The sequence below is a fragment of the Perkinsus marinus genome (assembly GCF_000006405.1).
Source record: "Perkinsus marinus ATCC 50983 genomic scaffold scf_1104296975926, whole genome shotgun sequence".
NCBI classification, from domain to species: Eukaryota; Perkinsozoa; order Perkinsida; family Perkinsidae; genus Perkinsus; species Perkinsus marinus.
In genome coordinates, this window is record NW_003200605.1 from 95,474 (window position 1) to 113,228 (window position 17,755).

Here is a 17,755-nt window from a genome sequence, read left to right on the forward strand (position 1 = left end):
CAAGGCAGGACTCAATGAGTCCTGCAGACGGCCGAGTCATGCTAGAGGAGCGAACAGCCTCCGAAATATTTCGATAAGCGGACCTAATAGGTATTGGTTCGGGGGGCAATTTCACCCCGAAGACGACGTTACCTCCATGGTCGGCAGCGTCCTCCTTCAGTAAAGAGTTCTGGACAGAGAAATCCTCGCATTCTCGTAATATGCGGATCACATCTTCGTGCTTCTTGCCAGCGTTCGCGTCTTGTCTGAACCTCTCCCGGGCAACCTCACGGAGACCTCTCGGCAGTCCTAGGTTGTAGATGGATGACAAGTCTCAATTATTATAGCGTATCATGGAGTGCACCGCTCCGCTGGACACCGTCGTTGTGTTCGGCCATCCTAGGGTCCTTCAGCTGTACTTCAACACGACTAGACGTGATGCGGAGCAAAAATACAATACTTGAGCCAGATGGCTACGGATTACATGGCATGCGAACCATCCCATCTAGTTCCTATACTGCGACACAATCATAGATCCTCTCTCATATACAATCTTGAAGATGTATCCATGCCGCATCTACACCTTCTCCCCTGCAAAATTGACAAGTGAGCAGACGAGAATGACAATGCTACAAGCAAGTTTGACTTTGAGAAATCAATCTTGTCACAATCTAAGTTTCTTACAATCAAGATTGACAATTAGAATCCAAGTTTATCACTTGTCTATTTTGTAACAACCAAGTTTGACAGTGAGAATCCAAGTTTGTCAAAAAAATTTCTTTGTCGAAATCCAGGGCGAGCGAGATTCTTCTTTAATTTTTTGTACTTCTGCTTGGGATTCTGCTCGTTGAGGTATGACAGGACGGTAGTGTTATCGGCTTGCGGGAGGCCCTCACAAGCCGTAAAACTTGTCGGCTTCGGATGGCAGGTAAACCACAGGCATAAGGTCGTATAGTACTGTGCGACTTCATCCTGGGGCGGCGCGACGTAACAATCATAGATATCATAGGCCTATTCGAAGGCCTCCTCAGTAGATGGGACAGGCACAGACATATTTCTGTATTCGGAAATAGTTCATTTGAATTCATGAGAGTCAAAGCCGCGACGCTGCTTAGAAGCATCCGGCAGAGAATAGTTCTCGCCCGTTGTGTCGAGCTATGTCGTTTCTCCACAGCTTCTCCTCTTTATCGTTCTCCTTAACCTCATGCGCACCCGTGTAGACTTGAAGCGAGGCTACGATCAAACTGGAGGCGCCGCTGTCGACTCAGGCAGTGGGAAGAGGTCCTCTAACTGGGATCGTCCGGCAGACCCTGAGGCCGCCGTCGTGGACGTTCCCGAGGGGACCAATCCTTTGACGGGAGCGCCCTATTCGAAACGGTACTATGAGATCCTCGAGAAGAGGCAACAGCTGCCTTGCTGGCGGGAGAAAGTCGACTTCCTGAAATTGGTGAAGAAATCGCAAGTGACGCTACTTGTGGGAGAGACGGGCTCTGGCAAGACTACGCAGATGCCGCAGTTCCTGTTGGAGGCGGGGTACGCTTCTGATGGAAAAATGGTAAAATGAGTGGGACGAGCTGTGGTGGTATTGATCATCAGATTGCATGCACTCAACCTCGACGGGTCGCGGCTATGAGTGTCGCTCAGCGTGTCGCCCAAGAGATGGACGTCACCCTAGGGGAACAGGTCGGTTTTACTATCAGGTGAGAGCGGTCGATGATGACAGTAATAGTGATGTGAGTGTGTTTAGGTTTGAGGACCAGACGGGTCCTAATACAATGCTGAAGTATATGACAGATGGTATGCTCCTACGAGAGGCACAGTTAGATAACAAGCTCAGTCGCTATAATGTTATAATGCTGGATGAGGCGCATGAAAGGACACTAGCTACTGATGTGCTCTTCGGACTGCTCAAGGAGGTAGGTCCCGGGTTCGATCCTCCCCATGGTGCATCTTAATAGTAGATTCTTCCCAATCGGCCCGACTTGAAAGTAGTAGTGATGAGTGCTACTTTGGAGGCAGAGGCTTTCGGCAAGTACTTCTACAACGCTCCGCTGTTGAAGGTAATACCACTCCTTTCCTAACTCGTCGAGGAGGAGTGTGACTCAGGTCCCCGGCCGAACCTATCCTGTTGAGATCTTTTATTCTCCCGAGTCGCAGAAGGACTATTTCGAGTCGGCCGTCCAAACTGTAGTGTATATACATACGGAAGAGCCGGCTGGAAGTGGTGATATACTACTGTTCCTCACAGGAGAAGAGGTAATAGGAGTGGTGAAATTAGTGTAGCGGTAGGTTTTAGTGCTCGTCATATACAGGCTGTGGGTTCGATTCTTAGAGGGGGTGTTTTTTGATTTTCAGGAAATTGAGAACGCCTGTAAGCAGCTTCGTACAGCTTCCATGCGAACTATGAGGGAACACGGCGAGCTCCTAGTGGTCCCGCTCTACTCTAGTCTACCTCCTCGACAACAACAGAAGATCTTTGAGGAGGCTCCACCACCGAGATACGAAGGAGGTCCGCCCGGCCGGAAGGTGGTTGTGGCCACTAACGTGGCGGAAACATCCATCACTATAGATGGTATTGTCTATGTCGTTGACCCGGGATTCTCTAAACAGGTGAGTTCTCGGTCTGTTACACTGTGTAAGACTGTGTACAGTCTTACAGCACTAAGACTGTACTGAGACACCGCTGTTTTAGAAAGTGTTCAACCCCCGCACCAGGATGGAGTCCTTGTTGGTGTCGCCGATCTCACAGGCCTCGGCTCAGCAGAGGGCGGGTCGGGCTGGTCGTACCCGACCAGGCAAATGCTTCCGTCTGTATACGGAGAATGCGTAGGTGGATTTAGAAGGGGGTAGAAGAATGTGGAAGATTTGGTATAATAGTTACGGAGATCTGCAGCCTTCGACCTTCCCCGAGATCCTGCGTTCGAACCTCTCATCTGTCGTTTTGACGTTGAAGAAGCTCGGGATCGACGATCTTGTAAGCGAGAAATATGTCGGCGCCAAGAATCGAACCTGCGGCCTCCCCAGGTGCACTTCGACTTCATGGACCCCCCAGCCCCCGAGACCATGATGCGAGCCTTGGAGACCCTCGTATACCTAGGGGCCCTCGATGAGGAGGGAGACCTCACTGAATTCGGCAGGACTATGGCCGACTTCCCTGTGGAGCCTCAGATGGCTGCCGTATTATTACGAAGTGGCCGGTAGTGCGTTGTTGGTCTGTGTCATACCGTAATTCGTTGAAATCAGGTTCCACTGTACTGAGGAGGCGATAACTATCATAGCGATGCTCTCGGTACCACAGTGCTTCCTGCGACCGAAGGAGGCCCAGCAGGAGGCCGATGCGGCTAAGCAGAAGTTCGTTCATATGGATGGCGATCATCTCACTCTGATGCAGGCGTAGGGAAAGGAGTGGTATGGAAATGTGGGTTTACTTATTGGTGACGTTAGATATGATGCTTATATGGCGTATAAGGTGCAGTGCAATGGCGTTGAGAAAGCAATGTCCCAATGGTGTTGGGACAACTACATCAATGTAACACATCGCCACCGTCACGCGCCATGAAATTATCATGCTCCTCAGTATCGTACTATGAAGTCAGCGGAGAATGTCCGAGCTCAGCTGAAGAGGCTGACGGATCGAGTTGGGCTGAATACTCCGAGTCTGGCGAGAAACCATCCAGAGTAGTACAAATCTGTTGGCTTTCGTGAATGGTCACTATTTACAGTTTCACAAATAATGTGAGGAAATGTATACTGTCGGGGTTCTTCATGCAAGTGGCTCACCTGCAGAAGGCTGGGGTATATCTCACTACTCGAGAGCATCAAGTTGTAATAGGAGGTCTCGGGTTCGATCCCTGGATGGGACATTTTTCCGTATTTTCTCAGGTGATGCTACATCCTTCTACTGTCATTCAGCACAAACCGGAATGGGTACTCTACCATGAGTTGGTATTGACGGCTAAGAACTACATCAGGACTGTTATGACGGTAATAATCGGAAAAACAACGACGGCGGAGCGAAGCTGTTGCGAGTCTCGAGCCTGTGTAATAGTAGAAGGATGAGCAGTGCATTGATGTCAGATAAAAGGGGAGTGGCTGCTGGAGTTGGCACCGGGGTACTACAATATTGAGGAACTGCCTAACTCTGAGACCAAACGTCAACTAGCGCGGATCAAGAAAGGTATGGAGAAGAAGAGATCAGGAGGGCGCAGTTAGTAGTAGTTGTCGTTGTTCCTATACGTATCGAGAGAGAGCACATTAACGTTTCCACACTCATCACGGGTGTATCGTTGCATCGGTTTGGCGAGATGCAGGACAGGTTGTTTTCTTGCACATGGAGATTCGCCCGCTCTCGTCGTTGGAGCAGCGATATTCCGATGATGATGATTTCGAGAAAAAGACTCCGACGGGCTCGTGTGCTTTGGCTGAGTCGGGGAGGGGCATGGTGGTAGCAGCGGCGAATTTGGAGGGAGTCCTCATGAGGGTCTTCACGAAAGAGAAGATTGATGATGCCTCGACTGACACGAGCAGCAGTCCTAAGGAGGAAACGGGTGCCGGGGTTGAACCTGTGCGTTTCAGATCCAAGTGGAGTATCGAGTCTATGATACTGACGATATCATATGGTGTCTATCAGCTTTTCAGAAACTCGACTCCAATGACGATACTCCTTTCAAATAAGAGTCTTCCTCTGCTCTTGCTGGTATTCTAACTTCTGGAGTGGTATGGATATCGTTTCTCCTATAAGCACATACCCTCAACTGAATGGACCAAATCGACCACTTGTTTTATGCTGTCGATCCCTCTCAGCTCTATGCCGCTAGCGGCTCGTGTTAACAGCATTAACTGTTGGAGTAGGAATATATGTTCGCTTTCCTCATCAGCTGAGCTCGGGAGTTTCCTCGGTAATTATAGAAGTTTACATACGAATTCGGGTAGAAATGTACAGGCCCAATGAGAATTTCCCAAAATTTCTATATTGTCACCAACACATGCATATCTTCACTGTCAACATCGTCACAGTTGATGTCGGCTACCGAGAGTCGTCGTTTTAGTTCCTTATCGGTGAATCTAATCATTGTAGTAGTTGACTTTTCCTTTCTCCTCCTCCTCATGTGGTCAGCGTCATTCACTATTCAAGTTCTGTCGTGCTTATCGTGGGGCGGAGTTTTCGGACTTATGTTGTATTCCAAAATGAAGACCTCGAGAGACTGGCTGCTCGCACTCTTCGTGCTGTCATTTATGCTGTACGGGCAAGTGGTTGTCTTCTGGTCCTCACGGGTGCCTTAGGTACGCCAACGCTGATGAGATTTTCTCCAAGTTTCGCTTTTACCACTTAGCCAAGGCGTGGAAGCCCCAGTTGGTCGCTGAGGCCGCGGCTTCGATGCTCATCGGCTTTGCCGCTACTACTTTCGATGATGTCATACCACACTTCTTCCACCTCGCGTTAAGACCACCCATCTGTGGTGCTGTATAGGTACGTCTAGTGGCTCTGATACCGTGCCTGCTCACCTATGCATTGCGACAGAAGGTTACTGGCAACACCTTTACCACAATGCTCGGGTAAGCATCAGTTCTCTTTCATTATAAACGCAAGTATAAGAGGCAGCTGGGCCTGGCAGGTGGAATTTCCATATTGTCACTAAATGTGAATTATCACCCCACTGATGAGGGGAGGCATGCCACTTTCACCTCCTGTAGTAGTAGGAGTCGAAATGAATTGTTATTCTGCTATGTAGTCGAGAATGTTCCGGGAATCTTTGGGAACATTCTTGTCTGCAGAAACCAATGAAATATCCTTGATCGTTTTCTATATCACGAAGTGTTCGATATGACTTTTCTGAAAACCTCCTCGAAAAAAATATAAAATTCGGAAAAATTTGTGAAACTTTCTGTGAATGCGAGTCGGAACTGTCAATAGTGATTCGTTCTTTTCGGTGCCATAATCTTCCGTAGGATGCTCACCGGAGAGTTCCGCCACTCCCAAGCGACGTTGATTATGATAATGCAACTCGTGGGATCAGTTTTCGGCGGAGCGATGCACTATCTCTTCATGTATAGCACTCATGCTACGGCACCAATGCTGGTAGGGCCCTCCTTCCTCCCCCTAGTATTCGACTGTCACCTCCTCAGTCCGGCTCCTTCATCCCGGTGTTGTTGTCGACAGCAGTAGCGACCCTGCCAGGCCAGGCACCTTATGGGAGCTCCTTATCTATTCTGCTACAGCCCCTCACAGTATGTCTCTGTGAATACTCCATCGTGTTTCATCGCCCATTCAGTTAAACATCATCGTGAGCCGTCTCACAGTGCAGTGGGCCGGCCTTAGGTCGGGTATGTTCACATCGTTGGAGGCAGCTCCTGGTGGTATGGTATTTAGTGACGCTCTGTGGGCATCAGGACTGCTCCTGTTGTCCGTGGCTTTGGCTGCAGCATATCTATTGAGCTCGAGGAACGTCGGCTTGGGTGAGTGCATTCCCCCCCTGCGTGCGCCACTCTGATTGATGACTATCCCTCAGGTATGCTGTTGAGCAGTTTTGTAGTGGGCACCATCTCTCTGGCAACTCCCACTAAAGGGGCCCTCGCAGCCGCCGTGTTGTACGAGGCGCTGCCCAGCCGTGTTGCAGTTACCGTTGCTGGTGAACTCCTCGCGTTTACATCATAATCATCAGCTGCTTTGCCTCAGACCTCTCGGCTGGTCACTTGCCGTGTGCCTTCCCAATAGCGTTCGCTTCAACGCTCATCGGAGGTGCTGTGGCTGGGCTCCTCTCGAAAACGACTGGCGTGCCTGCTGTGGCAGTGGTAAGGTCATCTAGGCACTGCCTCTGGAACGATCGTGTGCATCGCAATCTATCAGATCCCAACAGCTGATGGAGTTACGCTAGAGGCCATCACATCAGCACTAATCGCCTTTGCCATCGCGGGAAGAGTACCGCATAAATCCATCATCGTTGGAGGTTAGAGCCAGGCACACGATCGTTGGTCCGGACGGTCCTTGCCAGGTCTCATATACTTTGGTTGCATTCAAGACAGTCGAGTCATCCCAACCGTTTCCGAGTTGGTCGGCTCCAGCGTTCAAGGGCTGCTATCTGACAACCACCAGGCTTATGCTAGTGAGTCGCCATGGGAGTTCCCTCCGTTTCATGCTGTTGTTGTTGATGCTCAGACCTACTAGGAAGTCGGCTCTTCTGGCAATTCCTGGGAGGCTTCATTGGTGCCGGGATGCACTCCTTTTTACTTGGCCACATTCAGACCGATGCTGAACGCTTAGCTGATAAGGAGAAAGATCGAGTGAGTCGATCCTTCGGTCTTCACAGTGAATGATTGGTTGTATGGTACAGCTCCGTCAAGAGAAGCATGATAAGGAGAGGGCTGAGGCAGAGGCTGCCAAGAAGAGGGTAAAGGATTACAAGAAGGGTGGCATTGATGATAAGAAGAAACAATAAGTAGATGATGGCACAAGTTGGTGGCGTGATTATACTGTTAATAGTTTCTTCCTTACTGAATCCAAGCTCTTGTGTTACTAGTCAGAGTGGTTGTAAAACACGATCAATGCCACTTATCTTAGTTGGTGACACTCACGTGTCACACCTCGCATAATTGTAGCCAATACTATACTCGTCGCCGTATTGGGCGATTACCCTTCCTTATGACTCATAATAGAGGGTGTACCCTCATAAGTACTGAATGATACTTTCATTGCTGCACAATCGAGCCAAGCCCATCACTGAGATGCCGGTATTTCCTTTCAATGAGACGACTATGAACGTACTATACGCGCTGTATTCATTCGGAGAGACCTTGAGAGCATCATCGTGATTAACTGAGTAATCTTCATGTGATAAGTGTTCGAGATAGAATTCCTGCCGCTGTGATAGTCTATCATTATCACATCATCATATCACGTTATTCTAGGTTGAAGTCCGGAGACGAGTGGCACGTCGCTCCGTCTTCACCTCACCCGCCATGTTCGACACAATGTGCGTGCGTTTGCACTACTCATCTCGAAGATAACTGCCTGTGAACCCCCGTGATAATCATAGGCATGGATAGCATTATTCAGCGCTTTCTTCAACCCATCCCACCACACCCGGCACAAGAACTGACACTTTCCGCACTGTAACTGAAATGGGACTTTCAGGGGAAAGCTCTTGTAACTCTACAAATGCTACAGTCACAGTTCAGCAAGCGCAGTTCTTCATGAAAAGCAGAGCCCAAGGCTGAAGTCTTAAACCTCCGCTTGTTTCCAGACCCACGTGCCATCGAGTATGGATATTCAATTTCGCGGTCGACATCGGTTATAATAGCCGGGAAGGTTGATGAACTCAATAACGCAACTCTTGTAATGGCACAAACAGAACACGTTTAAGGTTAGCAACCGACCAAGGGTTCCGAAAAGAACAATAAGACAATCAGATTTTCTGATCGTCACCACCACCTCGGTATAAACCTGTGATGGCGAATGAACTGCCAATCACACATGGAAAGCGTCGCAAGTCTCGACATCTCCCACCGAATTCGGCGACAAATCGGGTACACCTCTAGTGTGTAGCTCAACCACCCTCATCGAGCTCTCGTCGTGACCAAACAAGAACGTCTCGATGTACTCCCATTCCTCGATGAACAGATAGAGGGAATAGAGAGCATAAGAAAGACTGCTAGCCCCGTCATCATCATCTCCATCTAAGGAGCTTCTACTCTCATCAAGAGCATCAAGACAGCGTAACATCTCCACATGAACATCATCATTTAATGCTCCCCGTGTAGCGTCTCGACAGGCAATGGACATGCCCGTTACCATCCTTTCTTCAGATCTTCCAAGAGCAATACTAAGCTCTTTGAGATGAGGACCCAAGGCCTTCAACGACCCCTGAGATGATGAGCTCTCCTTCAGCGCACATGCCGTCGTTGCTCCATAAGCGCTCAAGGCCGCGGTCGTTATTTCGCTTATGAATGGTTGAACTTGAAAGCACTTCGTACAAGCGACCCTCATGAAGAGCTTGCCAAACACAGACACCTCCGCATGGGCATCACCTACCAGCGACGCACGACGATTCGAGATGCCCGACAACTCTCGGCCGACCTCCTCCCGGCCGTCTTCCAAGGCAACCTCTTCCTCTACTGCCAAGCCAACACTGGCCAACTGATCAAGGGCATCCTGAATGCTGTTACCAGCACATTCCAATGCTGAGGCCGACACGTGTTGTAGTCTCGAGATGGCGTATACAGGGAAGAAAACGCAGGAGAATACAAAGGCGATTCCCATACCGACTAAGTTGAGGGCACATCGCCACCCCAAACCCCATAGGATGTCCCCCTCAGCTTCCCCCAAGGCCACCGATGGGGTAAAGGCAACAATCGTCCACGTGAGTATAAACACCGAGCCAGCATAACTCAACGGCGTCGCCTTGACAAAGCCTCCGACAAAACCCAATATGATGAGCTCCAGAAAGAACGCCGCGTGGTTGAACGGATTCGCCTCTACACATATGAGGCCGTACAGGAGAGCACCAACGAGGCCGACAAGACTTCTACCAATCTTCAACAGGCACGCTCCTGCTACTGGCAGAACACAGTAGCATGCTGCCAAGTAGATCCACAGAAACTTACGATTGACACTCGCGTTACTATTACCCCATGGGAAGAGTACTATGATGGCGATAGTTGTAGCTAGGGATGCCTTCAGAGGGAATAGGAGATGCTCTGCCCGCGACTGACCATCATCATAGAAAACTGGACGAGACCACCAGCCTTTGGCCCAGGACGTCAACTCCTTCGTAGCTGTGCACAAGGCGACCCACCAACGAACCTAATACGGTATGTAAGGACAGGAAAATTTTCTGATATTGTCATTGTTCTGACGATCACACCACATTACGATTTTTTACTGTCAGTGTTGTTAGGGGAATATATGTTCGCTTTCCTCAGCTGAGCTCAGGAGTGTCCTCACTTACTCTACAAGTTCACATACAGAAACCAACGAGAATTTCCCAAAGTTTCATCCGCCTCATCTACGCTCCACCCGAATCACCTCTCCCTCGTCCTGGTCCACTCCACGTCCCCTCAGCTGAGCCGTCACCGATGAATACTCTTCTGCCAGCTCAGCGTATCTCAAGATTGACTCTATCGCGAAGTGGAACCTAGTGATCCCCTCCGTGTCCAACGCCTTCACTGTGCCCATCTTGATGGACTTCCGCATCACCATCGAAGCCTCATTCAGACTCTCTTTGCATCTTACCGCAGTTGACATAAGATTCGGCACATCCCCAGCTGTTGGGACGTTACCCGAAGCTGCTCGGAGTACCGCACGGTTCTGAGATCGTAATTCTAGTAAGCTCGCCGACATTGGCCTCCATAGTGCTTCAACGATAACGTCATCGTAAGTGCCCGCCGTGATAGATTTTCTCAACGAATACAACGCGCTTGCCATACGCCAGATGATGCTCCTCAACTTGTCGTCCTTTACATAGGCGCTGGCAGCCACTAGCGACTTGTCATAGCTCATATGATGAGCATCTATGGTGTACAGGTTCTCGGCGCCGCTCACAACGTAGGCACTGAGGACGTCGAAGTAGTCGGCTGTGGCGGAGTTGAATTTCTGAAGGGGATTTGCTGATGGTGACGGTAGCCAATCGAGGAGATAGAGGACCAATACGGGAATGAACCCACATAGGAGACCATAGGAAACCAATATGGCGTTCCAGAGAGCCTCTAGATAGGGATGCCCAGTGATGTTGATGGCAATGGGAACATAGAGGGATATAATCGCCGTGACATAGCTGATGATTTCCGATAGTTTACATCCTGCATCGGGATGAGATAATGCGACGAAGTACGTCAGGGGAAGGGCGATGACCATAGCCCAAATTTGGAAGTACTCAATGCCGCAAGCGGCACAAATAGAAGATAGTATCAGGTGGAGGAGACAACCCATGGCGGTGGCAAGCCAAGTGCCAACCACGCCTCGCAGAAAGAACAACAAACAGGACTTGAAATCAAGTATAGAGTTGAAACCGGCCCAAATGGGAGGCTCGAGCTGAGGAGATATCATCAATCAACGATGACGGTTGTAGAGTGCCTACCATGTAGAATTGAATGTATTTATGTGAAATCGGGAACATCGCAGGGATGCCGGCCAAGGCACATGCAATAGCCGTCACTATTGCCTGCAGGACTTGATCAGACGTGAAGGTATACACCATTACCAATACAATCAATATTACAACACTAAAATGACTAGTCAATGGCGACTCAATCAACTACTCAACTCTTTCATCGGAGGGGGTTCGAACATCCGATGTATTTCTCGCTCGCCCAGGAGAGCCAGATCCATAGCAAACAGATTTCGTCACTGTTTAATTCACAGCGGCCCTGAATCAGGGCCCGTCACGTTTGACTACAATAAATCGAGGATTCGACTATGTCTGAGACCCTAAGGGAATTTGCATATTGGATTCTCCAATACGGTGCGCCGAGACAATGCAATATATGGTCTCGTGGCCTAATGGATAAGGCGTTGGTCTTCGGAACCAAAGATTGTGGGTTCGAGTCCCACCGAGATCGCTTTTCTAATGGGCTCAACCTATACCATGTACAAGTCTTGCATAATTACCCACCCCATTCTATCTCCTGGTTCCACCCTTGTCAGTTTTTAGTCGCTCGCTTTTGAGTCGCTCCGAAGTCCATCAACACTTTCTTCTCAAGCACTACAGCATGAACATTGCAAAACCAGGAGAGGCCGCAGTACATAGAGTTTGCATGCTAGAAACCAATCCAAATCACGAATGCCTAGACTAGAGAAAGAAGTGTATCGGACGTCCACAAAGCTGCAGGACTCATGACCGAACACTCTCTCAGCTGTAACATATCTTCTTTTCAATCTAATAATTATTCCCGTCTCATTCGCCTCAAATTTACTCAAACACTCCATAGAACCAGCAAACACCCTCGGCCGAGGGATGTTGGTACATTCGGTATCGATGATGTTGACAACATTCGCGCGTCACGAAATTATCATCATTCCCTTCCCAACTGATAACTCAACATGTCCATTGGGAATACTACGAACAAACTTTGAGAAGATGATACAATCAAGCAGATAAAAAATTCCCTGTGCGTATTTTGGTATCTTTCACGCCGCAACCTTGGCTGTGGCCTCTTGCTCTTCTGTAAAGAAACTTCTCAGTGTGAATGAGAAACTGACCAGCCCCGCGAGAACTCCGAAAGCGATGATGATTTTATCGACTCGATCTGCCCGAATTCGCCCTTCATCATTTTCCATTCTCTTCCCTGGTCGATTAAGATGGAATAACGCCGGTAGAATGAACGCCAGCAGTGTACCTACGCAATGAAATCTCGCGCGCCCAGAAGTTATTCATCAACCGATTGATGTCGCGAACCAGATAAGCAACTATTTTCCATATACTCCCACCAGGAATCGAACTCGGGACCTCCTTCACCACTTACAACAGACACTCCCAATCAGAGAGAGATAGAGGCCAAAGTTGGGCACGTTCATTCCCATCAGAGCAATAACCCCCGTAGTGAGGACCAAGCATGCTCGGAAGACCATCTGATGGCGACGACCAGCATCCTCCTGGGAGGCGAAGAACCCCTGCCACTTGTGCTCTATCAATTGGAACACCGGGAACATCATGATAGGATACGTGAAAAATATACCCACACAGTAGAATAGGCGCAGGAACTGAAAAGAGAAAACAAAAAATATTATAATTTTCCGGGAAAAAACTCATTTTCCCAATTAACCCATGGCCACAGCAACATCCTTTTTCGCAAAGGAATTCATCAAAAGAGATCGTCTCTAATCATTGCCGTTTTCACTGCAAATTATGCATCAAATTTCCCATTAAAATTATGGGAAATTTCCGCACAAAACTGCAGAAAAAAGGTACTTACAGAAGTGAGTTTATGTACAGGGAGGTTGAAAGTGATCATCGACTTGGTATCAGGGCCATAGGATATGTAACAGGTAACGCCAAATACTATGAACCCACCTGACCAAACGGCGTTGAGGAAATGCAAGATTGCAAGATTCCCAATCTTACTAGTGATACAAATCATGATGATCTTGAGAAGGTGTGGTAGTTTCTCAGGCTCCTTCATACTCTGCTGTATGGGGAGCACCAATCCTATGCCTTCGAAAGAGAACACCGCTAGACCGAAGAAAACAGGGTACCTTGATAACGAGACATAATTTTGTGGCGCGTGACGCTCGCAGTACACAATCATTTCCACATACCACACCATAGTAACATTGTCAGGAACGTGATACTGTATGTCTCGCATGAAACGTTGATAAAAACGGCTAAGCCGAAAGTGGGCGAAAAAATCCGCAAGTGGAAATTTTTCACCCACGTCATCGTCCCAATCACTTACTCGTACAAATTGACGACGTGAAGCTCCGAGAATTCGGTATAAGGCAAATGCACAACCGCGCAATAGAAGACCCACAAGATCCCAGCCTGACGCCAAGGACAGAAGCGTCACTCGAATTTCGTGGCGCAGTGACAAAATTAAGGCTTACAATGAGCGCTAAATTCGCCATCAACGTTGGAATCTTCAATGCTTTCAGGTTCTTCAACCACGCTATTGGTATCAGCAGCAACACGCAACCTGACTCAGACGTTTTTACTCGAGTAAAAACGGCCCAAACGCGTAAATAAGCACACACTCATCAAGGACGATTATTCACTATTCTTCAACGAGGCAAACATATCGTAAGAGAGATACAATATTGAGGAGTAATTCCGAAACTGTACTTCAGCGTAGGAATCAATTCCAAAATCACCTCATCGGATATCACAGAAAACACCACCACAAAACATTTATGAATATAGTGGAGTCTAGCGGAGCGATGCACACATAGGTGCCTGATCGACATTAATAGGACCCTACCCCCATAATTTATGTAAAACTGGAAAACGGCTTTCTAATGCTCTAATTCCTGGCTATAAAAATTCATGATATCACGGCCCTTTGCACGTCGACACCCAGAATTTTATGCTCTCTTTAATGAGAACACCAAAAACAACCATTCCTTCTACCCAAACCTACAAATGGCCAACACTCGTTGTGACACATAATCGCTTCCCGTCTCGTGCTTGATAACGTCCGAAAGGTTAGCGGCTATAAATATTATATACGCAACACAAAAGCCCATCTGTGACGCCAGAAGGGAATAATCAACAACAACTTTCCCCCACTTTCCGATAACCTGATCATCAAAAACACAGCGGAGCGATGATGCACAGGAATCCTTCAACACTATCAAACAAACCCACATGTTTTCCGAGCATTCCAAACGACAATCTCTGACTCGCCGCAGCTTTTCCCACCGCTGAGCTCTCCTGCGCTACGGCAACCTACACAACAACTATCATGTGAACGTAACCAAAAACTGCCCAATTTAGTACTAAATCAATTTAAATTCCCCCAAGTCGTCCTTCTATGATACGCTAACTCATAATAAAATACTATTCACTCTTTTCACGATTAAAATACACCCATATCGAACATTCATTCATCCGTGAACACAGCATAGCATCAATGCCACTCACATCGAAAACGACGGTTGGGACTCAAATCTAGCCCAGACTAATGCCAAGCTATTAAAGATACAAGTCATGTAACATATTACAGCGAGTTCACAACAACCTGCCGCTACCAGGAATCGAACCCAGGACCTTCCGCTTACCAGCCGACTAGTTTCCAATAGGAGCTGCATGCAATGGTGAGCTATGATCGCTATTACTGCCAGCCCCACAGGACCTCCTATATACCCCCCTTTCATCATGGCGAATGGTAATGATAATACACCTGCCTAAGCAGTCCAGAAGCGTACAGAATCGATCCCTCTCCAAACAAGATGAACTTTGAACATCATTAATTCATACCACACTTCTCCCACATTTCCCATAAACTACTTACGCTCCACTCGGTGCATCTACTCCCACTCATTACTCTACGGAAGCTTCCAGAACGGCCAAGCCAACAAATCATTCAGAAATACTTTCGTACAAGTCCACCCCATCTGCCAACTAACCCACAGTATTACCGAACGATTTAACCCGCGCGAAAACAGTCGGATTCGTGCCAATTCACCTCTCTACCCACTAACCTACGTTATTACCAATTCCGATAAACGATTTAACCCGCGCGAAAACAGTCTGGTTCGTACAAATCCACCTCTGTACACTCTATCCTACGTTATTACCAATTCCGATAAACGATTTAACCAGGGCGAAAACAGCTCCGACCACCCCTTGCTGCTTGCTCACGACTGCACTCGAGCCCTGTCCCCAACCTCCACCCTTCACAACTCGGTTCGGATCGGCCTGTAAGACAAAAAATATCAAAATTAAATTCTTTACAGATTATTCCACCTCGTCAAATCGCTGCATCACTGTAGTCACTCTCACACTCTAATATTTCACCCAACGCTCACAGACCACCACAATTTTGAATCATACCACACTCCCTTCAATTCAGCATTATCCTACACATTACGATACGCCAATAGCAACAACTGATCCGAGCTGATCAATTCCATATTGACAACCGCTGAGAGCTCCTGCCCGCAAATTCAGCAATAATTGAAACCATAGCACTGACGAGACCCTCCCTCCCTCCGGACCTGTTCATTTCCATCCTGTTCCTCATCATCATCATAATCATCATCAGAAGCAGTGCTAACTTCCTCTTCTCGAGAACTTCCCTCTGGAGTGGTAGGGCTACCTCTACCCATTGCGAAGTTGAGCAAATTATATCTGGCAATGACGACCCAGGTTCGATCCCCAGCGCGGGCATCCATACCATATTCCGTAATAAACCCACCCAATCAATCACGCCCATCAACAACGGCCAACAGGAGAGATGCTCAGCCATACGAATGCCCTCGAGTCGCATCCGATATTCACAATATTCCCCCAGACGATGTAGCACATAAACGGGGGTAAATTATTCCGATACTCTACGGAACTCCATAGACACCCAAACAAACTTCAGTAACTCTCCTCCGTGACAGCTTCAACCACAATGCCCTCCTTCACCACCTCATTTAACACTTACACTCTTTCAAATATCGTTTGTTGTTCCTGTTCTCTCTCTTGGGGTGCCGTTGTCTCCTCCTCAACCGATTCTCTCCCCTCCCCCTTCTAACAAAAGCGGACAATAATTTTCCCCAAAACTCTCTGGACAAAAACATCAGGCATAATCCCGTATAACAAATAATATTTTCCAAGCTAACTACTATAACATCCTCCCCTCTCCCGCCCTTCAGCAAGGGGTAAGCAAATGTACTCGCTAACAATTATCGAATATAACACATAATTCGTAATGAAATTTTTTTCCACCAAATCAAACTCCCGTGTAAATTGACAACAACGTCATAAAATCAATCTCACAATCTCAATACGGACGATCCTCCCTTTCACCATTGAAGAAGACTTCGGCGTTGCCGACTCCTGACGAAGATCTCCGAGTTCGATATCTCCCGATGCACTGGATGGTCGCATCTAAAAGGCAACCCCTCCAGAATAAAAAACGAGTCCACCAAATAGGCCATCTCGCCCTGGCATTCTTATCAAACTCGTATGTAACAATATACATACAAAACACAGATTTCACTCCATCACCACCAAACGACGAATATCGCGACAACGACTAAGAATAAATATGTGGAACAATAAGGAATATGGCGCCAACACCCGAAACATATCTACCGACGAAGCTCTAGACTTGTAATTGCGCCACTTTTCCAACCATTTCTATCCGCAATGGTCATAGTTTATGCACAAATATCACCCGAACCCGGAAACAGCTGGCCACGTTTCTAAGAATGTGGTCGAAAGCGGGCCTAATCCGCATCTAAACCCGGCAACCTAGCCTGGAAAGATTCGCCATTGATAGTCCATATAGATCTCCTTTTACCATAACTACACATGATGAGCACCTTCCCAATAGTACCTCTCCATCCGACCGTCCCTCACCCTCTTCAACAACAACTCTGTTAGCTGATGATGTATCCATGCACTAGAACAACAAGTAGCAAACACCTTCATCATACCACACCTCCCATTCCTCCCACATAATAGTACCATTACATGCTCTACGAAGGCTATATTGGCATATTCTCATAACCCAACCCACCATCGCCACGGAATACTCGCTCGCCCTGGACAAATGCTCCGAAGACGTTACAGATTGAGTATTGCACTAATTCTGCAGCTGCGTGTACACGCCCTAGGCATTAAACTCAAGTATTCTGTTTGCTTGTCTATACGATGGCGAGCAGCGTTCGACAGTCTGAGTAGGCGGGAGCCTCACGTGCCTCAACACATCAACTTCACAGCTATGTGATTCCGCAGAAGTCTTTATTACTACTACTCCACCAGACTCTCATAATAGACCTATTTCAACACTCGTACTTCTCCACACCAACCTCAATTCCGAAGAACTTTCACGACGACATCGATCCTAGTAGGAAGACTTTCTAGATAAATAGGAACACAGTGTTCCGAATACTGAGCATACCGTCCACGATGGTATCGATTGCTTACTACTACCACTACCACTACTAGTAGTAGCAGACTACTACTACTACTACTACTACTACTACTACTACTACTACTACTACTACACGGCGTGGAGCTTCCCATCAAGTTTCCAGGTCGAGCTCTGTCATCGGGTGAGAGTAAGTGGTCTACAGAGCAGATAGAACTACTTGCCGTCTTGTGGGCGCTTGTTCAGCGCCGGTACTACTATCTAT

General features: G+C 47.8%; 4 protein-coding genes and 1 non-coding gene across 5 annotated transcripts; 3 read left to right on the forward strand and 2 right to left on the reverse strand.

Annotated features, from left to right (window-relative positions):
* Positions 1-1,155: 1,155 nt before the first annotated feature.
* Positions 1,156-4,229, forward strand: Pmar_PMAR004455 (ATP-dependent RNA helicase, putative). Its single transcript, XM_002764955.1, has 15 exons — positions 1,156-1,534; positions 1,576-1,679; positions 1,727-1,895; positions 1,941-2,039; positions 2,086-2,235; positions 2,335-2,589; positions 2,672-2,805; positions 2,857-2,953; positions 3,004-3,176; positions 3,223-3,372; positions 3,424-3,508; positions 3,557-3,657; positions 3,702-3,804; positions 3,862-3,963; positions 4,057-4,229. The coding sequence occupies exons 1-15, from the start codon at positions 1,184-1,186 to the stop codon at positions 4,189-4,191; spliced, it is 2,208 nt and encodes a 735-aa protein (XP_002765001.1). The 5' UTR covers positions 1,156-1,183; the 3' UTR covers positions 4,192-4,229.
* An 846-nt stretch (positions 4,230-5,075) lies between these two features.
* On the forward strand, positions 5,076-7,448 carry Pmar_PMAR004456 (hypothetical protein). Its single transcript, XM_002764956.1, has 12 exons — positions 5,076-5,219; positions 5,263-5,392; positions 5,450-5,535; positions 5,929-6,058; positions 6,106-6,207; positions 6,252-6,435; positions 6,489-6,608; positions 6,656-6,771; positions 6,827-6,926; positions 6,972-7,082; positions 7,136-7,260; positions 7,311-7,448. The coding sequence occupies exons 1-12, from the start codon at positions 5,086-5,088 to the stop codon at positions 7,413-7,415; spliced, it is 1,443 nt and encodes a 480-aa protein (XP_002765002.1). The 5' UTR covers positions 5,076-5,085; the 3' UTR covers positions 7,416-7,448.
* A 995-nt stretch (positions 7,449-8,443) lies between these two features.
* Positions 8,444-11,171, reverse strand: Pmar_PMAR004457 (hypothetical protein; the record flags this gene model as incomplete). Its single annotated transcript, XM_002764957.1, has 3 exons — positions 8,444-9,778; positions 10,001-11,005; positions 11,052-11,171. 3 exons carry the CDS (start codon positions 11,169-11,171, stop codon positions 8,444-8,446), a joined length of 2,460 nt encoding a protein of 819 aa, XP_002765003.1.
* A 288-nt stretch (positions 11,172-11,459) lies between these two features.
* Pmar_PMAR004458 lies at positions 11,460-11,532 on the forward strand. Its single transcript has one exon. It is a non-coding gene; the product is annotated as a tRNA-Arg (tRNA).
* A 535-nt stretch (positions 11,533-12,067) lies between these two features.
* On the reverse strand, positions 12,068-14,780 carry Pmar_PMAR004459 (Proton-coupled amino acid transporter, putative). The gene is made up of 9 exons (XM_002764958.1): positions 14,684-14,780; positions 14,271-14,351; positions 14,044-14,203; positions 13,514-13,602; positions 13,366-13,451; positions 13,035-13,165; positions 12,886-12,983; positions 12,436-12,673; positions 12,068-12,309 (listed from the first exon to the last, which is right to left on the reverse strand). Exons 1-9 carry the CDS (start codon positions 14,777-14,779, stop codon positions 12,101-12,103), a joined length of 1,188 nt encoding a protein of 395 aa, XP_002765004.1. The 5' UTR covers position 14,780; the 3' UTR covers positions 12,068-12,100.
* Between the last annotated feature and the right edge of the window lie 2,975 nt (positions 14,781-17,755).